The 25,815-nt window shown below is 38.6% G+C and overlaps 1 protein-coding gene across 1 annotated transcript; it reads right to left on the bottom strand.

Moving 5' to 3' along the window:
* Positions 20,822-23,896, bottom strand: LOC104720234. The gene is made up of 5 exons (XM_019230141.1): positions 23,717-23,896; positions 22,264-23,580; positions 21,604-22,186; positions 21,121-21,515; positions 20,822-20,944 (listed from the first exon to the last, which is right to left on the bottom strand). Exons 1-5 carry the CDS (start codon positions 23,894-23,896, stop codon positions 20,918-20,920), a joined length of 2,502 nt encoding a protein of 833 aa, XP_019085686.1. The 3' UTR covers positions 20,822-20,917.

The raw sequence follows: 25,815 nt of genomic DNA on the forward strand, positions 1-25,815 counted from the left end.
AGCGGGCAATAAGAACCGATTCATTATTGTCAATAAACCCCTTACTCATCTAATCTCTTAGGCTAAGTGAGTAAATCTCTAGCATTGGTTGATTCAAGCATTTCATCTACACGTCTCGGTGGTAAAACACCCTAGATCTAATCTCACCCTCTCTGTTTGTTAACAGCATTAAGAACACCAATCTAGAAGGGAATTTATAAATCATAAACAATCAAACTAAGACATCCTAACCGATCAAGAACACAAAATCATCTATCCATCCCTAGAAACTTTACTACACTACACGGAAATCATTGCAAAAGACATAGAAACAAAGATGAACGAAAATTGCATTGTATTAAAAGATAGAGTAGAAGATAAAGAGTACAAGGTAGAAATCTAAAGAAATAACAAAAAGATATTAAATAAATCCTAACAAAAGTGAAAAGAAGTTTGAGTCGCTCTAGATCTCTCTCAGAAGCTCTCGCTCTCTGTTTGAGGGTCTGCGGCGTGCTCGTTTGCGAGGAAGAAGAGGGGGGGTTTATATATTGAAACCCCTTTGACCTAGCTTCCCAGTCCTGCCCGAGGGTCTACTCGATGGGGTGCACGAAGATGAGGTCGGGTTACTCCTCGGGTAGATCTTCGGGTTGTTCTTCCTGCTCTCGGATCCTCCTCGGTCATGTTGGGGTTCAGACTGTTCTTCCAACTCGGCTCCTTCGGGTACATGTTCGGATTCGTCCTTGTTTTTCCCCATTTTAGGCTCTTAAGCACCTATTTTCATCCAAAGTATGCAAATGCAAGAATATAACACCCTAAATGGCCTAAATGCGAATTCTTACAGTTAATGACCTAAAAATGCTAAGGTAAGGGTATAAACAATGCAAAATATGGACAAAAAAGGATGCTAAAAACATGTAAATTAGAGAGTTATCAGACCGCCAAACTTAAATCATGATAGTCCTCTAGCAAGAAAGTAGGAGGGTGCGGGTTAAAAACGGGGACTCATAACCTTTATATACTAAGCGAAGGATTCAAGCTATAGTCCTTAAAGATAGTTTAACGGTGCTAAGATCAATCAACATACTTACAAATATTTTTCTATGCTTATTACCATGCATCGATCTAGTTAACCTCCAACTAAAAAGTAAAGAACATCTCTTTCACATTCAATTAAGTGTTTGGCGAATTCTTGCAAATGGAAGGTGAATCAAGCTCAATCGGTTTCAAGGGTAAGGCTTTTTGGTAAGGTGGTTTCAAACAAATTCTTTGGGTGTTTTTCTCTCAAAAGAAGGAATGCTAGAAAGTTGTGAAAACTATCTAATATTGAGAACAATTTGGGCATACAAAGCTTAACTCTTGATAATCTACCCTTTTCTCATTCACTTTCTCTTTTTTTGTTTTTATATTTAAACCCCATAGAATTAAACTGCCTACAACCTTGATTTTAACTCTATTTTTTTTTTTTGTAATCCCTAAGGTCTAAGCTTTAAACATCTAGCTCTCTTTCATCTCTTTTTTTCTTCTTTTCTTTCTTTGCTGAACTCCTAATATGTATATATCCCATATATATATATATTTTTTTTTTTTCTTTCTAGGAGACTAAAGCAAGATCTTTCTCTTTTCTTTTTAACTTAGAGCTAATTTGAACTGAACCTTAGGGACTTCTTTTCTTTTTTTTTTATTCCTCAACCCAAACCAAATAAACATGCTAACCACCTATCTTTCAAAATCGATTCTATTAACTAGTCTAAATGATTCTAACTTAGCTAAATCAAGAGTCAGTTCTTTGTCGTTCTCAATACTGTCAAAGTTTCACAACCTATAACACAATGAAAAGGCCTCACTCAACAATTCACAACAATGTTTGAAAGAAAGGTTTGGGTTCAAAGGTAGGGAAAAACAAATCGGGTTAAACGAAAAGATTGGTAAAAATGGAGTGCTAACCCGAGTTTAGAGTTACCATGAGCAAGTGGAGGAAGCATTCAAAAGACACAAGGTTCTAAGCAAAGATTTTTTAGTTTTTACCAAAGATTGATCTAGCAACAACAAACTGTGATTAAGGGCTATAGCTTCAATCCGAAGGTTTGATTTTAAACAAGGTAGTTTTAATCATTGTCCCCTAAGATGCATATGCAACAATCCTATATGAAGCAAACTAGACTCAATCCTAATATGTAAATGCAACTACATGAACACTCTTTTTTTTTTTTTTTGTAAATTTTTCAAATTTTTTTAGGTTTTTTTCAATGCACATAGATGTAGACTAAAATGAATAAAACTAGCATGCAAAAATTTGAAATAAGAAAATAGGAAAATAAAACACAATGTTAAATACATTCTAGGATCCAAGAATCACAAAATGGAACAAACTTTAATGCAATGTTATTTACAAAGGTTTGATGAATGTGGTACCTCATGGGTTGGTGAAGAAAGACGTCACTACAGCTTCCATGCTTCCCAATGTACACTCAGGCTTGTTCTCAGCTCCAGTGGTTGCTAGATTTGGCTCATCAGTGAGCTCGTTGATGTGTGCAGACCTGTTGCTCGGACCAGCATCCGAGTCATGCATCGGGTAAGGCATCGAGTACCCCATCAGGTTAGGCATCAGATATGCTCTAGCTCATTCAAATATCCCCTTAACAATTAATGTCTTTTATTCCTAGAATTCAAAGACACTAAAGAAAATAAATCAAAACAACAAAAAACTTTAGCCATATTTAGAAGGATACCTTTGGGACTTCCTCCCAAGTGAGCTTGTTTAAAGTCACTAAGCTTGACTTTTCACCCTTCTCATGCTTTGGAAGATTTATAGAGAGGAGATGAAGTCCTCTCTATTCCCTGAGATTTCGTTTTTCTTCTTTTTCCAGGATCAATGCTAAAAGTGTTATTCCTCATCGTTATATGCAGCCCTTGCTTTGCTTTCTTTGAGGAAGAACCACTGACTTTCCCTTGAAGTTTCTTGATTTTCCCACTGATCTTATTCACTGTAGTTGTCAACTCCCTCACATAAGCCTTGAGAATGTTAGTAGTTTGAAGTGCTGACAACCCATCAGAGACGGGATTTCTTGACTCTAGCTGTTGGGGAAGCTTGGAGATTGAATCTGAGCATTCTGGAAGAGCTGGAGTGTGATCCGACCATGAATCCAAACATGAACCCGACCATGGGGTCGAGTTATGGGGTTGTGCTCTCCTTGGAGCTTCCTCACATGCTGTAAAAATCTCTGCTTTTGGCCCATTTACACCCTCAAAGATTTCAGACTCAGTTTCATTACCTTTCTCCTTAATCCGGAAAGTCTGTCCATGAATAGTTGGCTTCTTCCGCTCAAGCTCTTTAACTTGTGTCTTATCCTTCATTTCATCATGTTCTAACAAAGGTTCATAACTCAAGACCATCACTGTTTTGCTTATTAATATAAGCCTTGTTCTTTTTCAGCATTTGCTCTTTAAACCGTCTTGGAAATGGCAAAGGTGGCTGATAGGAATGAGGAATGAACCGAACTGGATTTTCAGGATCTTGAGCAATGACTTGATCAAGCACTCGACCATGTGCTCAACCATGTGTATGGTCAAGTGGTGGCTCAAGCTCAGTTCTCTTCTCATTCTACACTTCTGGTTGGAGAAAATCCTCCCCATCTTGGTTGTCACTGTCCACAGTGAGCTTTGTAGGTAGTTCTTTGAGAGATACAGCTTGGGCAGTGGCAAACTCTTTGAGATTGGTAATTGCTGTCCCATTGAATAGTCCAGAAGAAATAGATGCACTCTTGCTCTCTAGGTGAAGCATTCTGCAGGTTAAAGCTTCAATCTTGATATTAAGGGCACCATATGTGCAGTCTATCTTGTTATTCATCTATGTGAGCTTTTTACTTGTTTCCATAGCTTCTATAGCTTGACCTTGTAGGATTTGCTGAAGCATACTCTTAATATCCTGATCTTGAGCAGGAGCCTGCTTTGGTTGTTGTGGAGGATAGTTTGGGACCATAAACTGCTCATCTTCACAAACAACATGTACTTGCTTCCGCTGGGTTAGAAGGAGTTTATCCAGCTTCTCAAGCTTCTCATTTAAGGCTTTTAGTTCCTTTCTATTCCCTTCGTCAGAATCAACACCTACCCTTAAGCTGGGATCATATTCCTCACTGTAATTTCCATTGCAGTGAGCAAGATTCTCTACTAATTCCCAACCTTCAGCGATATCTCTATTCATGAAACTTCCATTGGAGGCTGTGTCTAGAAGTATTCTGATACTGGGAATAACACCTCAATACAAAGTACTCAACAAAGATGCATTGTTGAATCCATGATGTGGGCATTGCCTCTGGTAGCCTTTGAAGCGCTCCCAAGCTTCAGTGAAAGACTCGCCATTCTGTTGGAGAAATCCTGAAATTTCATTCCTCAAACGTGCAGTCCTTGAACTAGAGAAGAACTTTGCAAGAAAGACCTTCTTACAATCAATCCAAGAGGTGATTATTCCAGAAGGTAAAGTCTTTTCCCACTAATGGGCTTTATCTCCTAGAGAAAATGGAAACAATCTCAGCTTCAAGGCATCCTCACTAACTCCATTTATTTTGGTGAGACTACAAAACCTGTCAAATTCACCAAGATGTGCAAGGGGGACTTCAGTAGGCAGTCCATGAAATTTGTTGCTCTGAACCATTGAGATCAGACTACTCTTGATTGTGAAGGTTGTGTTGTGGACAGCAGGAGGCACTATCCAATACCTCTGAGTATGAGTAGTGGGAGCATCACTATCACCAATCTTCCTTCTCCTTTGAGGTTCAGTTTGATCCTGCAGGTTTTCCATTCCCACTTCTTCTTGTTCTACTTGGATACCGTCCTTTGATGTCTTGGTTATCTAGGCAAACAGTTGGTGTATACAAGTACCCGATCAAGAATCCGAAAGGTCACACGAGCAGGTGCTTGGGTAGACAGGTTCAGGTAGGGGTTCACGTAAGTTCACCTGAGATCCAAAACAGAAAAGCAAACACTTAGTACCGAGATATAATAAAAAGAACTTGATCAAGCAATTGCTGAAATCCTAAATGTAACAAGAAACAACCAAATGGCAACGGCACCAAATTGATAACAAGATTTTCACCCAGGCTATCAATTCTCTATGCAGTTGTAGTACAAAGGGTTATCAATCCAAATGGTTGTTATGCTAGCAGATAGGATGCAATCAGAAGCAAGTAAGTCAAGCCAAGCAATAGTGGGTTTTGTCTAACAATCCTAAAATAATAAAAGAAAAGAATATAAACAAGAAACCACACGACCTAAGCACTCGATACAAGCATTCGAGTACAGGATCGGATGGGGTGATCGAGTAAACAAGAAAGGTATGAACAACTCGAGGGGTTACTCAAAGCAGGTGATCGTGTACCTGTTCGGGTAACGGATCGAGTGATGAATAAAAATGTAAACAATTAAAATACAAAAGCTTCTAAGGATGGGGTAATCGACTCCTAAGTGTTCCTGACCAATACAGATGTCTTACATGCCTCAAGCAAATATTCCCTAGACAATGAATCTCTAAAATCTTGTTAAAACCCTCTCGTGATAGAAACAATCAACCTTGATCACTCCCCTACCAAACTCTCGTTGGAGAAACATGACTAAGCAGGCAATAAGAACCGATTCATTATTGTCAATAAACCCCTTACTCATCTAATCTCTTAGGCTAAGTGAGTAAATCTCTAGCATTGGTTGATTCAAGCATTTCATCTACACCTCTCGGTGGTAAAACACCCTAGATCTAATCTCACCCTCTCGGTTTGTTGACAACATTAAGAACACTAATCTAGAAGGGAATTTATAAATCATAAATAATCAAACTAAGACATCCTAACCGATCAAGAACACAAAATCATCTATCCCATCGCTAGAAACTTTACTACACTACTCGGAAATCATTGCAAAAGACATAAAAACAAAGATGAATGAAAATTGTATTGTATTAAAAGATACAGTAGAAGATAAAGATTACAAGGTATAAATCTAAAGAAATAACAAAAAGATATAAAATATATCCTAACAAAAGTGAAAAGAAGTTTGAGTCGCTCTAGATCCCTCTCAGAAGCTCTCGCTCTCGGTTTGAGGGTCTGCGGCGTGCTCGTTTGCGAGGAAGAAGAGGGGGGTTATATATGGAAACCCCTTTGACCTAGCTTCCCAGTCCTGCCCGAGAGTCTACTCGATGGGGTGCACGAAGATTAGGTCGGGTTATTCCTCGGGCAGATCTTCGGGTTGTTCTTTCTGCTCTCAGATCCTCCTCGATCGTGTTGGGGTTCGTACTGTTCTTCCAGCTCGATGGCTCCTTCGGGTACATGTTCAGATTTGTCCTTGTTTTTCCCCATTTTAGGCTCTTAAGCACCTGTTTTCATCCAAAGTATGCAAATGCAAGAATGCAACACCCTAAATGGCCTAAATGTGAATTCCTACAGTTAATGACCTAAAAATGCTAAGGTAAGGGTATAAACAATGCAAAATATGGACAAAAAGGATGCTAAAATCATGTAAATTAGAGAGTTATCATGTAGAATACTCAAAAAAGAAACGCGCTATGGTTTTCTGCTTATCTGGATTACGAACAAGTTGAACTTTTGATTTATTTGGATTTCGACAATACTCATCTGTGTGTAAAACAATTTGATGAATTTGGGATTTGAAATCATCGATTCATATAGAAATATGTGTTTGTTTTTTTAAAAAATTTTAGTAAGGTATGTTAGGTTGGTTTGATGAACGTTTTGTGATATGGTCTCAGTGTTTGGCTTTTGTAGTGTGTTAAGGAACCTATCTGTCCTATTTGTTATGGTTTTTGTATATTGTTCGTTACGGTGATTGTGTCTTTGGGTTGTGTGCAGCTACGGTGATTGCAGACAGAGAGATAGGGAGGCCGAGGTTTTTTGATTTGTCAGCTTCAGCAGTGAATATTCTGCAAACACTGCCGTATCAGAAATGGATGAAATGGTTAGAGAAGATTTCTATTTGCTAATGCATAGTGTTGATTGTTCTATCTAAAATGTCTTGTCTCTTATATATGTTACATAATCAGGAGCTGAATACAGAGTGTTGATTGTTCTGTTTAAAAAGTCTTGTCTTTCATATGGATTTTGGTAGCTGAATACATAGTGTTGATTGTGTGTTTATATACCTTTGTTCTGTTATCTTATGAACACATTAGTAGTTTGGTCCTGATTGTCCCTAAACAATGGAACCGTATAACTTGACTTTGTTTGACATTATTAGTTTTGGCCCATTTCTTTGCCCATAAGATCAGACTAAATTTAGCATTTGGATTCAATAGATACATGTGGATCCTCTTTGCCACACGAATCTTTTGTGAAAGTATGTTGGTTCTCATATTGAAAAACGGTTAATGCATCATACCCTCTCATGATTCACCTTTCCAATATTTGTTGTCGATTATTATTCGTGATCTGAAATTTCAAAAACGTATGATTATGATGATGCAACATGGATCGTCGGGTTTGTTCAAACACTGCTCTATGCTGACTTCTTCTATTATTATTTCCTAAGGCAACACTTACCTCATCTTTTGAAATTGTTCCTAACACAATGAGTTCTGCCTTTGACTGTTTTTGTGTGTTTCGTTATGTTTGCAGCTGGAAGAACAACAAAAAGCTCCAGTTACCAGCTTAATATCTAAAACTTGTGCTTATTACTCTCTGTGTCCAATGAACTGTGGTCTCATTTTCTTTTTTGAGGTAGCTGCTCTCTGCTAACAAGAATCACCATGTTTGATGGAACAGGCAGTTAAGATTGACCTGAACATTGATACAGATTTGGCTAATGCTCTTAAAGCTATGGAATGCCCATAGATTCTCTTCTTACGCGGAAACTTGATTTTGTACATAGAGAAAGGTGATTAGATGTGTTGCTAATGCTGTTTTCATTTTTTTGCAATACCTTTGAGCAATGGAATAATAAACCATGTTGAACTTGAAGCAGACTTTCGCACGGCGGATGAATTGGTTCAAATGATTGCGCACTTCTACTATAAAGCAGAGAGACCTTCGTGGGTCGAAGGCTAAGGTAAACCTGTTCTGTTAGTTTGCAACGAGAACAGAGTACTAGTTTTACACAAAGGTCAGTCTAGGAAAGGAGATATAAAAAACTTCAAACATATAGATTATCTTGTGAATTAGTTTAATATTGATTATATGATCAAGTCATAGCTGGGTTGTTTTTAAGCTTGATATAGATCTTAACTGTAAAAATGTTGTGACTTGGCTATATACAATCTTAGGTCTATGGTTGGGGAAGAGGAGAACATGGAAGGGTCGGGTTAGGTGACAATGGCAGAGGTGACAGTAGCCAACCTAGTAGGCCAATTTGACTGTTCCAAATGGGGATGAATCTGATCTTGCTAAAGCCATTGGTATCGATGTTTGCGGCAAGTTCCCTCTCATTACGTTTCCATCTTCTGTTATGTAAAATGCTTTCTCTTTCACATTGTTTTGTAACACTACTAAGAAGATTTGTAAGAATTGATAACCCTTCATTTTGGAATATATTTAAGCAATTGTTTAAAAAATTTGAATTATGATGATTAGGCATTCTTAATAGGGTTTCTCCATTGGAAAATTATTTTTTAAAAGTACTTAGTAGGTTGCTTTGATTAGTTTAATATTAATTATATTATTAGTTTAATTTTGAGCAACTTAATAGAGGTTCTAGAGTGGACATTGTAATGACCCGTATCAAGAAGTACGTACCGAACGGAGAAGACGTGACCCAAGGACGTGCGATATCCTTGGAAGACAAAGGAATGAAAACCACGAAGATTGAACGAGTGACTTGCAAGAGAGGCTACTAAGTCCAAGAGGGAAAATAGACGTGGAGAAACGGACATCAATGACCATAGGACCGGAGTGGTCGGAGTCACGGACGAGAGGTCCGGAGACAGACGCAAAATTCCGAGATTACGGACAAGAGAACCGGACATGGACGAGAAGTCCGAGGTCACGAACGAGAAGAGTCGGAGTTACGGACGAGAAGTCCGGGAACGGACGAAAAGGATGGAAGTCACGGTCAGGAGGACCAGAGAGTGACGCGGAATTAATCCGCATATGCTCGGTGTGATTTTTGCGGTCAAGCACGGGAGCTTGGGACGCAAGAGAGACGCAGATTGACGAGGAAGTGGAAAGGTCTCTCTGCATGCAAGAGAAACGCCACGTGTCGTGCGATTAAGTGTGCTCCGCCAGATAGTGAGATACACACGCGAGTGAGTGAGAGTATGCATCAGCGACATGCAGAATTTTGGACATTTGTCACTTGATTTTTGCCACTTGCCCAGCCAAGAGAACGAGAGAGAGGGCTATATATACCCCATCACTCTCTTATTTTCGACCAAAATTCTCTCTAGACAAACAAACTTTGCCAAAATTTTCTCTCAAACTTTTGAAGAGAAAATCTCTTGATTTTCGACCAAGGAGGAGGGAGAAAGAAGAGATCTAGAGGAAGGTGAAGCGTAAGAGCTAGTGGAGGTGCTGTCAGATCGGCGTGGTGTGGTGTGGTGAAGCTCAATAGGCCAAGATCTACAAGCTAAGGTGAGTTGAGGCTTTGGTTGTAGATTTGTTGTGATTTTGAGAAAGAGCAAGTGGGAGGTGCATTAGCTCTCTAGCTCTTGCATCGGCCTTGTTGAGTGGTAGTTCTTCCTTGTTGCATGTAGATCTAGATGATTGCATGTAGACTTGGGTGATTTGTGGGGTTTATATGCAATCTTGGAGTAGATTTGCATTTTTCAAACTAACTGCAAGTGTGAAATGCCTTGCATGTTAGATTTGAGGGGTTTTAAGCATTCTTGGGGAAGAATTGCATTTTAAAAATTAGCTGCAAGTGTGAAATGCCTTGCATGCTTAATTTTTGGGGTTTAAGAATTTTTAAAATTGGAGAAATAATTTTAAAAACTAACTGCAAGTGTGAAATGCCTTGCATGTTTAGTTTGGAGAACTAGAGAAGTGTCAAGCATAATTAAAATTATTTATTTAATTTTTGCTCAGGGGGTTGTGGTGGTAATCCCTCGTAGACTGGGTGAGAGATCAATTCATGAGTGAAAATTTTTTGGTTTGGCCACGCAAGAATCTCCAGGGAGGAAAGAGCCACATGTAAGCCCTAAAATTGAGTTAGTTCCTCATGAATTTGGATGTGAGACCAGTCTACGGTATAGGCTGTTTTGGGTGAGGCCATGCGAGAATCTCCAGGGAGGAAAGAGCCGCATGAGGGCCCAAAACTTGAGAAAAATGTTCCCATGGTCTTGATTGAGATCGGACATGGTGTATCATTTTTGTGAAGTCATGTGAGAATCTCCGGGGAGGAGAGAGCCGCATGCATGTATGAATTTGAGAGAAATGTTGAAAATTAATTGAGGAAAAATTATTTTAAAAATAAACTTGGGGTTGGGTGCATGTTAGTTTTGCATGCATGTGTAGTATCTTAAGTTGCATGTGAATTTCCCTTGCATCTTAAGCATTGAGTGAATTGCGTGGTTGACTGCTTGCTTGTTACTTGCTTGTATTCTTGTTTCTTGCTTGCTTTGTGTGATTGTATGCTTAATTCTAGTGTGGTAGACAGAGAATTAAGTGAGTGTTCTAGCTAGAGTCTGATTTGGAGTCTCAGGTCGTAGCTAGAAGTCGATCTCTGTTCCCATCATGAGTTGAGTGGTGAATTGTCCGGTGAGCTAATCCAGAGGGATCTCATGTTGGGACAATTTTCGGTGTCTAGCTAGCTACTAGCCCGAACCGCATGACGATACGGCTTGTGTGAGTCTGGTTAGTTACTTGTGTGGTTTCAACGCGAAAGTGTGGACCTCCGGTTGGTTACCTATGTGGTTTCAACGCGGAGAATTTTGTTGTCCTGTTGGTTACCTGTGTGGTTTCAACGCGGAGGATTATGTTGTCTGGTTGGTTACCTTTGTGGTTTCAACGGCGGAGTGTGTGGGATGGGCCAGAGGATCGAAGGGCCCCAGGATGAGTTGTTGTTCCTAGGAAGTTAGTTCCTTAGGAAGTGTGTGTTGTTCATGGTAGGATTCAAGTGTTGATGGGATCCACTTGGTGGTCCTATTGCATGAGAAGTCTAGGGTGATCAAATGAGTGATGCACCGCTAGTAGTTCTACCTGGCAGTGATTGCGGGTGAGGTGGCGAGAAGGCCAAGTTAGGTGGAGAAGTCTAGACGAGTCAAGTGTCTTGATTGTTGTTTAGATTGTTTGTGTGATTGCTTGTTTGTTTGCTTGCTTGGTTTATTGATTGATTGTTTGTTGCTTGCTTGTTACGCTTCTGTATTGCGTTCTTTGTTGGGGTGGTTGGGGGGTAGTGAGATGAGATGAGTTAGCATGTTAGAGGATAGCATGTAGTTAGTTACCCAACTCACTGAGTAATCCTAGATTACTCACTCCTCTCCTCCATTGTTTTTCTTGCAGGGAAAGTAATTGGGTAGAGTTGGATTAGGAACCCGGATAGGGTGTTTTCGTGCTGTGATGCAAATCCGTGTTTCATGAAATTGATGTTTTATTGATTAGATCCAACTATTTTCTCGAACTTTTTTTTTAAGTAAACCTTGCAAGTATATATGTACTAAATCGTGTATTTTAATATACATTCGGACAAGTGGTATGGTATGGTCTAGTCCAGACCAGCACAACGCCGTGTGCGTCCCATAGGTTTGCAAAGCCTGAGGGGCGTGCGTAGCCGATGGGCGTCTGCCGGCAGCCCGGCTGGGTATCCTAATTTGTTGGTGGAACCTCGGCTGGATTGCGGGCGGTCGACCTACGTGGCGCTCACCTGGGCTGCGTCCCGCGGTTTGTCCGACCGAGTGACGGGATGTAGTTCGGGGGCGTTACAAGACGTGGTATCAGAGCGAGTTGTGAGACTCGTGTCCACTTGGGCTTTACAAATGTTTTATCAGGTAAATGAGTCGTACACATCACTTAGAAACCGGTTTTTGCTTGATTAGTTGTAATTGAGCCTTAGACTAACTAGCGAAACCTTGTTGTTGTGGTGGTGTTGTTGCAGATGTCTTTAGGTAGCAGGAATGGTGCCATTGGTTCAGAGGGACAGAGTGCAAGGCAGAGGGAGTCAAGTCATTGTAATGGTTTTCTCTCGGCAGAGTCGGAGAGTACCCACGCGACAATCGACCCCGATAACTAGAGTCTCAATGGGATGCTAGATGGTTATGAGCAGGAGGTTGACCAACGTGTTTAGTCCAGTCCTAATGTGAGTGAGGACAACGGTGAGGAAGTGAACGAGTTAGTCGAGACTGATCCTTCCGAATGCTTGGGAGATGATGAAGAGGTCAATGATGGGTGGAATGACCAAGGAGCTGCAGTATGGACCGAGGTGTCGATGCAGATTCAGATCACTATCAATGGACGTGGTTTGACCGTGACAATTCCGGATTCTGTGCCGGAACACCAGAGAGAAGAGATGAGGACCCGAGTTATGGGTATGCTGTCGGAGATAATAGATGAGATAGAAGGTGAGGAACCGATTGGAGTTGAAACCAATGGCGAACCTGAGCACAATGATAGCGGTGAGACCAGTGCTAGAGCACCATGAGTTGAGGGTAGAGGAGACGCTAACTTGAGTGATGATGATCAGGAGGAGGACCTGGAAGTGGTTGAGATGCTGTCCAGTGACGACGAGGGCGTACCAACCCTCATTTTCGAGACAAAAAAGAGGCCAAGAGGAGCGGCCAGTGAGGGAACTCAACCCAAACTAGTGGCAATTCCAACACTGGTACCCAGCCAAGGAGAGACGTTTGCTGACCCAGAGAAAAAGACGAATCAAGATCAAGATCAAGACTGGAGTGCGGAGGCACAAGAGAGGGAAAACCAAGGAGATGCGGCCAGGAGGATGGGTTAATGGGATCCAATGCTGCTCGAGGTGGAGATTAACAACGAAGACTTGATGAGACGGTTGAGATTAAGTGAGGCGAAAGCGGAACTCGCGAAGGTATCAGTACCAATGGCCAGGTCTGAACCGAGAAATGGTCAAGAACAAGTGGAGAATCCGAATGCGGAAGGTGAACCAAGAGAAGACGGAAGTGAACCCAAGGAGGAACAAGAGATCGCCGGAAGTGAACCTAGAAGAAACCCGGAAGAAGACCCTGATCAAGAACCAAGTTATGAGGAAGTGGAGGAAGCGAGTCGTTTATTGAGAGACTCAATGATGGAGTTGGTGGAGAAGTTAGCTGAAGAAGGGAGGCTAAGGAAAGAGATCGTACAGTTGGAACATGGTCAAGGAAGCGAGAAGCGGACCAGGCTGATGAGTGAGATCATCGGACCCGTGGAGCGTGAAGAGATACAACCACATAGGGGAATGATAAAAACCTGAGCACAAGCAAGGAAGCGAGTGTCTAATCCTTCCCGAGTGCAGTTAAGGAACACGATCCACTGTGCGGTGTGTGGTGAGAGTGGTCACTGAATAAGGTGGTTCTGGAGAGCAGCGTTGTGCACTCCAGGGCCAGGAGATATGGTTGTGTGTTGGGAATGTGGTGCGGTAGGACACCAAATCCAAAGTTGTCCGACTAGACCCGCAAGAGCGGAAGAAGGTGGACTGAATGGATGTGAATCTCTGGAGCCTGCAGCCTCAACCTCTGAGAACCCGCCTGCTGAACCAAGTGCCGACCAGCCGCCTGAATGATGTGTATGCAACTGTAGGACGTGTAAGTCCCTGAGATAACCCTAGGCACCTGTTAGCCATGTTATAGGGTATTGTGTAACCTTTTGGAGCAGGTTAGAACTTACCTTTTGGTGTGTAATATTTATCTAGGTCGTGAGGACTAGATATAGAACCCGGTAGCAAGCATTACCTTTTTATCTTTTGTGTAAGATACTAAGGAAGAAGTGCTAAGAGTAGCCTTGTGTGGTTGTGTGTTGAGTGATTGCTTGCTAACCCTCTTGCATGATTGTTTGTGGTAGTTGTTGTGGTAGCTTGCATGTTGGTATAGATTGTATATAGGTTGCAAAACTAACCAAATGCTTAAGCTTGCTTTGACTTGGCATGATTGATTGAAGATTCACCCAAACACCATTATAACGCGATCTAACAAACGAGAAAGCACGAGAGTGATCAGGAGGACACTCGGAATGGCTTAGATGAGAGAGGAGAACTGTTGTGAGGAAAATCCTTAGGAGGTGGTCGAACTATTGATCCGGGAGGGACAATCATTTGTGGAGAGGAAAGAGAGAAGACAATTTGCATGGGCAAAATGTGAAATGGTCGAACGATTGATCCGGGAGGGACAATCCGGTTCGGAAAGAGAGAATGTTATGGCAGGCAAAGGCAAGGTGGAATCTAACCAAGAGAGTGGTTAGATAACGAAATGGTGTATTAGTCTGATGCGAAAATTGACTAAGTCAAGAAAGAGAGTGCAAGAAAATAATGTGGAGAAAAAGAAGGTGCAAGAAGATAATGAGTTAATCAACTAAACTCTACGCGAATAGTCAAGTACCAAGTGAAGTTCTAACGAACCGACTTGAGGAGAAGAATCGAGGAGTTCGCAACAAGTCGTTATAACAACTAATATAATTCTCTAGAGTTAAGTGGTGAGAGCAAAGCGTGCTGGAAAGTAATCAAACGGACGCAAAGGTGATAGGTTAAGAAGAAATATGGTGAGCTTGAACTCGTAACCGAGAGAGGTAGGGATCCAGATGAACCCACTGAATGCTGGAGATGAAGAAGCTTTGATGATGCAAAACCAATCAAATAAAACATAGTGATCCAAGCAAATTCAGCGATGGTGTCACCAGAGACGATACAATGACGGTCAAGAGAATACCCCGAGGAAGAAGTAATTGACAAGAAGTTATGGACATCACGGAGTGGTGATTGAGACACTAGAATTTGAGGATGAATTCTTTTAAGGAGGTAGAATGTAATGACCCGTATCAAGAAGTACGTACCGGCCGAAGAAGACGTGACCCAAGGACGTGTGATATCCTTGGAAGACAAAGGAAAGAAAACCACGAAGATTGAACGAGTGACTTGCAAGAGAGGTTGCTAAGTCCAAGAAATGGTCCAAGACGGAAAATAGCTGTGGAGAAATGGACGTCAATGACCATAGGACCGGAGTGGTCGGAGTCACGGATGAGAGGTCCGGAGACAGACACAAAATTTTGAGATTACGGACGAGAGGACCGGACATGAACGAGAAAGTCCGAGGTCATGGACAAGAAGAGTCTGAGTTACGGACGAGAAGTCCGAGAACGGATGAGAAGAACGGAAGCCACGGTTGGGAGGACCAGAGAGTGACGCGGAATTAATCCGCATATGCTCGGTGTGGTTTTTGCGGTCAAGCGCGGGAGCTTGGGGTGCAAGAGAGATGCGGATGGACAAGGAAGTGGAAAGGTCTCTCTGCATGCAAGAGAAACACCACGTGTCGCACGATTAAGTGTGCTCCGCCAGAGAGTGAAATGCACGCGCGAGTGAGTGAGAGTATGCATCAGCGACATGCAAAATTTTGGACATTTGTCACTTGATTTTCGCCACCTGCCCAGCCAAGAGACGAGAGAGAGGGCTATATATACCCCCTCACTCTCTTATTTTCGACCAAAACTCTCTCTAGACAAACAAACTTTGCCAAAATTTTCTATCAAACTTTTGAAGAGAAAATTTTCGACCAAGGAGGAGGGAGAAATAAGAGATCTAGAGGAAGGTGAAGCTTAAGAGCTAGTGGAGGTGCTGTCAGATTGGCGTGGTGTGGTGTGGTAAAACTCAATCGGCCAAGATCTACAAGCTAAGGTGAGTTGAGGCTTTGATTGTAGATTTGTTGTGATTTTGAGAAAGAGCAAGTGGGAGATCTTGCTTAAGGAGGTGCATTAGCTCTCTAGCTCTTGCATCGGCCTTGTTGAGTGGTAGTTCTTCTTTGTTGCATGTAGATCTAGATGATTGCATATAGACTTGGGTGATTTGTGGGGTTTATATGCAATCTTGGGGTAGATTTGCATTTTTCGAACTAACTGCAAGTGTGAAATGCCTTGCATGTTAGATTTAAGGGGTTTTAAGCATTCTTGGGGAAGAATTGCATTTTAAAAATTAGCTGCAAGTGTGAAATGCCTTGCATGCTTAATTTTTGGGGTTTTAGAATTTTTAAAATTGGAGAAATAATTTTAAAAACTAACTGCAAGTTTGAAATGCCTTGCATGTTTAGTTTGGATAATTAGAGAAGTGTCAAGCATGATTAAAATTATTTATTTTAATTTTTGCTTGAGTGGTTGTGGTGGTAATCTCTCGTAGACTGGGTGAGAGATTAATTCACGAGTGGAAAAATTTTGGTTTGGCTATGCGAGAATATCGAGGGAGGAAAGAGCCGCATGTAAGCCCTAAAATTGAGTTAGTTCCTCATGAATTTGGATGTGAGACCAGTCTATGGTATGGGCTGTTTTGGGTGAGGCCATTCGAGAATCTCCAGGGAGGAAAGAGCTGCCTGAGGAGGGCCCAATACTTGAGAAAAATGTTCCCATGGTCTTGATTGAGATCAAACATGGTGTATCATTTTTGTGAAATCATGTGAGAATCTCCGGGGAGGAGAGAGCCGCATGCATTCATAAATTTGAGAGAAATGTTGAAAATTAATTGAGGAAAAATTATTTTAAAAATAAACTTGGGGTTGGGTGCATGTTAGTTTTGCATGCATGTGTAGTATCTTAAGTTGCATGTGAATTTCCCTTGCATCTTAAGCTTTGAGTGAATTGCGTGGTTGACTGCTTGCTTGTTTACTTGCTTGTATGCTTGTTTCTTGCTTGCTTTGTGTGATTGTGTGCTTAATTCTAGTGTGGTAGACATAGAATTAAGTGAGTGTTCTAGCTAGAGTCTGAGTCGGAGGCTCAGGTCGTAGCTAGAAGTCGATCTCTGTTCCCATCATTAGTTGAGTGGTGAATTGTCCGGTTAGCTAATCCAGAGGGATCTCATGTCGGGACAATTTTTTGGTGTCTAGCTAGCTACTAGCCCGAACCGCATGACGATGCGTCTTGTGTGAGTCTGGTTGGTTACCTGTATGGTTTCAACGTGGAAGTGTGGACCTCCTGTTGGTTACCTGTGTGGTTTCAACGCGGAGGATTTTGTTATCCGGTTGGTTACCTGTGTGGTTTCAACGCGGAGGATTATGTTTTCTGGTTGGTTACCTTTGTGGTTTCAACGCGGAGTGTGTGGGATGGGTCAGAGGATCGAGGGGCCCCAGGATGAGTTGTTGTTCCTAGGAAGTGAGTTCCTTAGGAAGTGTGTGTTGTTCATGGTAGGACTCAAGCGTTGATGGGATCCGCTTGATGGTCCTATGGCATGAGAAGTCTAGGGTGATCAAGTGAGTTATGCACCGCTAGTAGTACCACCTGGCAGTGATTGCGGGTGAGGTGGCGAGAAGGCCAAGGTAGGTGGAGAAGTCTAGACGAGTCAAGTGTCTTGATTGTTGTCTAGATTGTTTGTGTGATTGCTTGTTTGCTTGCTTGCTTGATTGATTGATTGTTTGTTGCTTGCTTGTTACGCTTCCGTATTGCGTGCTTTGTTGGGGTGGTTGGGGGTAGTGAGATGAGATGAGTTAGCATGTTAGAGGATAGCATGTAGTTAGTTACCCAACTCACTGAGTAATCCTAGATTACTCACTCCTCTCCTCTATTGTTTTTCTTGTAGGGAAAGTAAGTGGGTAGAGTTGGATTAGGAAATCAGATAGGGTGTTTTCGTGCTGTGATGCAAATCCGTGTTTTATGAAATTGATGTTTTATTGATTGGATCCAACTATTTTCTCGAACGTTTTTTCTAAAGTAAACCTTGCAAGTATATATGTACTAAATCGTGTATTTTAATATACATTCGGACAAGTGGTATGGTACGGTCTAGTCTGGACTAGCATAACGCCGTGCGCGTCCCATAGGGTTGCAAAGCCTGAGGGGCGTGCGTAGCAGATGGGCGTCTGCCGGCGGCCCGGCTGGGGATCCTAATTCGTTGGTGGAACCTTGGCTTGATTGCGGGCGGTCGACCTACGTGACGCTCACCCGGGCTGCGTCCCGCGGTTTGTCCGGCCAAGTGACGGGGTGAGGTTCGGGGGCGTTACAGACATGGTCTTATAAAAAGTTAGAAACTGTAACAGATGCGTTAGGAAAACTTTTGGATTAATATAAAGTTATAAACTGTTCTAGAAGTGCTCCTTATGATACGTCTAGGTTCTACACGTTTTAGCATTTGCACTGCTGAAAATCATATAAATTATGGTATGGGAACCACGTTTAAACGAAACGTTTTAAATGATCAGAAAAATAAGAAGCGGTTCAAAAGATTATAGTGGTTACAGAAAAGGCAGTTAAAAAAATGGTTACAAATAGCATATAGAAAAGATCATATGGTAAAAAAAACGAAAACAATAAATTAACTTGATTAGTATAAGTTATAATAAATTATAAATTATTTGAAATTATTTTAGATAAAAATGAAGAATATGGATTAATAAATCATTATCTAATTCACAATATGAAATATTGATATAGTTAAATAAGAATTGTTATAATGCTAAAGAATTACTCTTGCCATTACAATAAAAATGAGAATTAATATTTTGTAATAAACTCTAAAAATATATTAATACTCTCTTTTTTAATAAAGAGTGTCATTTTGACACATTTTACACAAATTAAGAAGTGGTTAATGATTTAAATTCAATGAAATGAGATTTGTATTTGGAAAATTTAGCATAAAACACATTGGAAATGTAGAATGACACTCTTGAAACAAAAAAAAAATTCTCTAAAATGATACTCTATTAAACAGAGAGAGTAATATAAATATATTTAATTATAAAAATGATAGTTAGTTTAATTAAAAAAGTATGAAGGGAATATCATTTTTACTTGATAATGTGATACATAATAAAATTAAATTACAAAAAGATGATACAAAATATTGACAGTTTAAAAATGATAAAAGTAAAAGTTACATTCTTTTGGCTACATAAATATTATTTTTGTCAAGCAAAAATTTAATTCAACAAATTAAAGATATTGATCAGCCACTTATTTTCCACTAAACGCCCCATGTTGACAGTGGTTTGGACTGTAAAGACTTTAAATTTAAAATTTTAGCTATAAAGAATTTGGATATAGATGCTTCGATTGTAGAAACTTTAACTGTTAAAATATGATTGGTAACAAACAGTTTTAAAGCTGTAGCTGTTACTTTTTTTATTAAAATATATTGAAATGATGATATTAATGATGATAATGAAAATAAAAATAATTATTATTGAAATAGATCTTAAAAGGAAGAGAAAAAAATAAGAATAATTAATTTATAAAAATAAAATATGTAAATATATATATAAACTTGTGGAGAGTTTTTAAATATATTGTGGAGAGAAAAAAATAAAGTTTTTTTTTTGTCATCATTGAATCGACAAGGCCCGATTCATAGCCAATCCCTACAACGCGGGGTAACACGACTTAGTGGAGTCGAACTCCGGTGGGACCGGTCGCAGAGGTGGTGCTAACTACTTGACTAAAGACATTTCCCAAAAATAAAGTTTTTATATTTATTTAATTTTAAAGTCTGGTTCTTTAAAAAATCTGAGAAAACAAAGAAGAAGAAAATAAAAAGTGGCTTACAAAACTTTTAAACAAAATAAAAGTCAAAAAAGTGTGATTGACAAATAAATAACTGTCAATGCTTTAATTTTTTGAAAAATCTTAAAAGTTTTGTACCAATCGGGGCCTCAACCATTCATAGTATACGTACTGCTCGTTTCAATCGTCTATCTGATTGGTAGTTATTGGAGCGGTTTGTTTGTAACTGCTATTGTTGGTTGAATATAACCAATCAGATCAGACCCTATATATTTTAGACTTTTAATGTATTTTTCTAACTTTTAATTATATAGATTTATAACAATAAAATTTGTAAGTTTTATCTTTATCCATATAATTATAAATGTTCAATTATTTTAAAATGGGTTGTCAAACTTTTGTTTACAATATTTTTTTTTGTCAATAAATAATATATATATATATATATATATTTAGGGAAAATCCCATAAAAAACTACCAAGGTGGCAATGACTTCTAGTTTAAACCTCCAAACTATTATACTCCCAACTAAAACCACCAAAATGTTAAATTTATTAAACTAAGAGGGAGTTATTGGTTCTATGATTTTAATGGATTTAGAAATCCAACCAAAAATCATGTGTTATTCAATCATTGATTTTAAAATACTTATCAAAATTATGTGTTATTGGTTCTATGATTTACAAATACTTGTTCAAATCTCATGTTATTCATTTAATGATTTGTTTTTGGATTTCAAAATCTACATTATGTTTTAAATGGATTTGTATGGATTTGAAAGTGTAAAATAGAAGGATCCAAATCCAAAGATAAAACATGTTATTTCAAAATCCATGTCTTTTGATTTCTAGAATTTACAATTCCATATGGAATTAGAAATCATCTATCCAATAACAGCCCCTAAACCTTCAAAGTGGCAATAGTATTCGCGGGCCCACATTTATCACAGTAACTGTTAACTGTTAGTTCACACCGTGAAGTAAACATTAACTCCGTTCATTCTATTAATTAACATGCTTTTTCATAATTTAGGATTTTAAACGTGAATAAAAACGTAAAGACATTACAAAGTAAAAAAAAAAAATCAAAATTGAAAAATCAGATGAAAAATAAATAATTCCATAAAACATAAACCATGTTCATACAAAATGCTTCTGAGTCATTACAAAAAGACAGTGTCAAAAAAAAACATAAACCAAACATAAACTCTAGATTTGAAGCAGGAGGTTAAGGATCATTTCGAGACCTATCATAAATCTTTGTCTCCAAACACTTCAAAAGGTCGATCTGTGAAGGGGCTCCAAAATGTTCCAACCCCTCTTGGAATGTTTTCCAATTTCCTTACCTTAAGTGGGCGTCCACACTTCTTTGGCTTTGGTTTGTTAGAAGAGACTGAAGGCTGAGGTGCACTAGAAAAAGCAGGAAATGTTTCATTAGTAGCTAATGGTTGGGATTCACCAACTGATTTGGCCTTACTCTTTCTCGACTTTGGCTGACGCAATGGTGGAAACTGATTCATGAGAAGAAAACATTAAAAAGCAGAACTTGAGGCCTACACTGAACATAAGGAAAATAGAGACAATACCTCATATGGTTGTTTGCGTGGTCTACCACGCCTGTTTTTTGGTCCCTCCACAACCGCTGGTTCATTTTTACATCCACTCTTGATATGTCCAGCTTGACCACAACGGCTGCAATGTGGTATCCTACCATGTCTTGTTGATTTTCCATGGTTTTTAAGTGATTCAAAGGGCTCTTTCTTCCTATCACGTTTTTTTGGCCGACCTCTTGGCTTACGAATGTTTGGAATTGCAATAGGAGATTTTCCTGTTTTACTCCAGAACTGCTCACCATTGACAGGTTTAATATTTTCCACATATGTGTTCTTGAAGCATGAAGTTTCATAATAGCTAGCCACATATTTCTCGGGATCATCTTGGTTGTCATCTAATACGCATACAGCATGTTTGCATGGTATTCCTGTCAATGCAAAACATAAACAACTCCAAAAATAAGCAATCAACATAAACCACAACAAATTCAATGTTTAAGGAACCACAAAACAAACCTGTAAGATCCCATCTTCGGCATGCACATTGGTGTCTTGCTAAGTCAACTGTATATCTAACATTAAATTCATTTACCTCATAAATGTAGGAGCTACTGCGTAATGTTCTGCAATACTTCTTCTCAATCCGTGCTTTCTCCAATATTGCCATTGTGATTGGTGTGAGAAAGGAATTACACTTATCTGCTTTTGTCCACCTACGTGAAATCCTAACCATGGCTTGTCTTCTAATATCTTCCAACATGGTAATGACAGGCTTACTTCTTGCAATCTTAATTGTTCTATTAAACGCTTCTGAAAGATTGTTGTGCACATCAGCACAATGAGACTCAGGATTAAAGAATGCTCTACACCACTTCTCTGGTTCATAATTTAATAAAGCCTCATAGGCAATAGGATCATACGCATACACCAACTTCATCTTCTCCTCATACTCCCCTTGATGGTAGCTGTATGCAACACCCCAAAACAAGTTTTTGTATTTTGACCTTGAAAAAGTCTTCTTCCAATTACCATAAATATGCCTTGCACACATACGGTGCTCTGCTTGAGGAAGTTCTGAACCTATAGCAATAACAAGACCCTGAAAATATCAATAACAAGACATCAATAACAAGTTTACGAAGCAATTAATAATCATGAAACATATTTAGTGATTACCTTTTCTTTATCAGAAATGATGGTGAGATTTTCGCCCACGCCTAAGTTTAAATCTGTCTTCAATTTTTTGATAAACCAACCCCAAGTGTCTTTGTTTTCACCAGTTACAACTGCCCATGCAATTGGATACATCTTGTTATCTGCATCTCTACCAACGGCTGCAAGCAAATCACCCTCTAAATCCCACTTCAAGAAGCATTCATCTAAGTCAATCACCGGTCTACAACACTTCAGCCATGTTCTCCGAAATTCATCAAAACAGATATAGAAAGCCTGAAATTGTTGTCTACCATTGTTCTCAACTGTTACAATCTCTGTTCTGATGTCCTTGTGAGACCGTTTAATCTCGGCCTCATAATCCCAAAGCTTAGCAAACTGAATTGCCTGAGCTTCTAGAACTGAATCCAAAGCAATCCTTCTTCCTTTATAACACTTTGATATGTTAACAACTATATCATACCTTTCTTTGATGATGTCCTTTATATCTGCAGCTGATAAATTGACATTCCTTCTTATCTCCTCTCTGAATAACCCTTCTATAAGACCTTGCTTCAGCATTGGAACTCTGCTAGACTTCCCATGGTTGTGCTTGTAGTGACATAATTTAACCATCCACTTGTTTATTGGATGCTCAACTGAGCAAAAAAATTTCCATGGACATTTATCCTTGCAACAAACAGCAGCAATCCTGTTTGCTTCTGAATTTGCCATTTTAACATCATACTGAGTATTTAATGAGTATCTGAGCAATTGGTCTTTGAACTCTAATCCGCTGTTGAAAGTCTGAAACAACCAGATGTAAGACTCTTTATTCAAATCTCCATGAAACTTATCTTTCCTCTTCTCTCTTCTTGGATTCTTCCACTCTTCCCACTCTTCTTCTGATTCTAATGGTGTATCTGGATACTTTGAATCCTCTAATCCAAATTCTGGATCAGTTTCTACTTCCTCTTCCCTTCTTTCTGTTGCTTGCTCTTCCGCCAGTTTTTGAGTTGCATTATCTAACTCTGCATTTCTCCTTGAACCTTCCTCAAATACGAACTGAAACCTATCATCATCACGACCATCTCCTGCATCTATAACAACCTCATCCCCATCATCAACCTCAATTTGATTTGCATTCAAACCCTCTGACCCATTCTGATTTACAGTCTCTTGTTCTTGAATTTCATCTAAATCATCACCAAATTTCCCCTTTTCATTTTCACCATCACTTGCAGGTGTTTCATCTTCAGATTCCTCAGGCTCATCATCTTCTTTTGGTGGCTTATCATCTTCATCTGAATTGCCATATTCACTTCCTTCTTCTGCTCTTATCTAATCCTCATCAGGTTCATATCCACCATCAATTCCCCATTTACAATCATGTTCAAGATACACATCAACCTTACCGGCTGCTTCTGTAGAAAAGCGCAGATCCATCATGTCATCACTAGTCTTATCAAACACATACTTTCATCATCTTCGTTTCCTCACTTGCTTCTTTGAACCAGACTAAGCTAATAGGTGTCGTAACATCTACAGATTTAATGAATTTTTCAAACTTCAGCCATCGAATCTCAGAAAGTTTCCAGGAAATGCTCTTACAACCCAATTCACAAATATAATTGTAACCATCATCTTCTTTCTTCATCGTTCCACCATAGTGGATTGAGAGTTTTACTAGCTAGTCATCACTGTATTATATAAAAAAATTGAACTCAATCAAAACCCAACTTAGATGCTACAACTAAAAATCAACTTAGATGTTACACTTTGAAGAAACTCAATTGTATAACAAGAAACTTAAATCAAAACTTTGAAGAACTCAGATTGTATAACCTTGAAGAACTCGATCTCATATATATATAAAAAGTTGAAGAACTTGATTTTAAATAAAAACCCAGAAAAACCCAGAAATTGTATATCTCTTAAAATCGATTTTAAAAACTCAATTTGACATAAAAACCTAGAAATTCGTATACCCACTCCTTTGAAATCGAATTTGACATCAAAACCCAAAATAATTTGGAGTTACAGGAAAGATGAAGGTAAAAAATCGACAACAAAGCAAAATAATGTAGATTCATAGAAAGCATACCTCATCTTAACTGTCTGTGTATCTGTCACTCTTCTTCTTCTTACGTATAAGTTTTTTTTTTTTAACTAACCCTAACCCCCAAATCGATTTGATTTTGGGAGGTTTTTTTTTATTTTGTTACTGTTTTGATTATTTTAATTGTTTTATTAATAGAAAAATATATTAAAATTTAGATGTGGGTTATTAAATGACCGGAATTTATGCCGAAAGAAAAAAAAATGACCGGAATTATTATTTACATGATGGAGTTAACTGTTCTGTTAACGGTGTTAATTGTTGTGTTAACAGTGTTAACTGTTCTGGTGATAAATATGGGCTCAGGAATACAAATGTCATATTGAAGGTTTGATTTAATAAATTTAATACTTTGATGGTTTTAGTTGGGAGTATAATAGTTTAGAGGTTTAAACTGGAAGTCATTGCCACTTTGATGGTTTTTTAATGGGATTTTCCCTATTTATTTATATGTATTGGCCTAGTTCTTTTGCATGTATCTAACGGCACCTACATCCACTGAAAACTACTCTTTTTCTCAAATATTTGTTGTTGGAGAGAATTCTATTCTACAAAGTTTATGTCGCTAATAATATTTTTATCGGTCTATTTTTCACTGTCTCTTTTGGAAGACACAACGACTCATTTATCTTACGTTTATCACTGTTTCTCATCTCTAATCACTTTATAGCTTTAGATCAAACTATAAATAAAGTAGCTTTTTCGATCGCTCACAAAAAAAGCAACATGGCTATTGTTGTCTAATTTTGTATATAATACTAGTATATCATCCCGTGCTATGCACAAACACATTTTTGCTGGCAATATACATAAATAAAATTTACATATATAAATTACATAAGACTCACAAATAAAATTTTTACAAAAGAAAGACTCACAAAGAAATTGTTAACGACAAATATATGAAAAGTTAAATTAGATTAAGTTGAAAAGATTACATTGATCTAATTTAAAATTAGTTCCTTGGGTACAAATAGTAATGTAATCTTTAAAGCTTCAAGGTTTACCTCATTGTGTTTCTCTTCTTATATTTTTTCCTAACTTTTGACCTGGTCTTTGTGGCTTATTTGGCTTTCTTACATCAAGTGATTCACTCATAATATCCATCTGCGTACAATTTTATAAATCAAACCAAAACAATCAAATTAAAAAGTCAGCCTGTAATACATAAACTTTGAAGACAAAACAAGAATTAAAAATTAATACGAAACAATAGAAAACTAATTAAATGACCCAAATTACTTTCTCATTAGTCTGCCAAGTGTCAATAGGTAATATTCTTTATTACGTAATAGCGTATTTAAATTTAAATGACATAGATGATAGTAGATGATAGTAGATGATAAGATATACATCATGCCTAAACCATCAAAGCTCTAATCGAAATTGCATATTGATGTGGAAGCATAGTTATCAACTTATCATATATATATATATATATATATATATATATACAC

This window comes from Camelina sativa, chromosome 2, assembly GCF_000633955.1.
Source record: "Camelina sativa cultivar DH55 chromosome 2, Cs, whole genome shotgun sequence".
Taxonomy (NCBI): domain Eukaryota; kingdom Viridiplantae; phylum Streptophyta; class Magnoliopsida; order Brassicales; family Brassicaceae; genus Camelina; species Camelina sativa.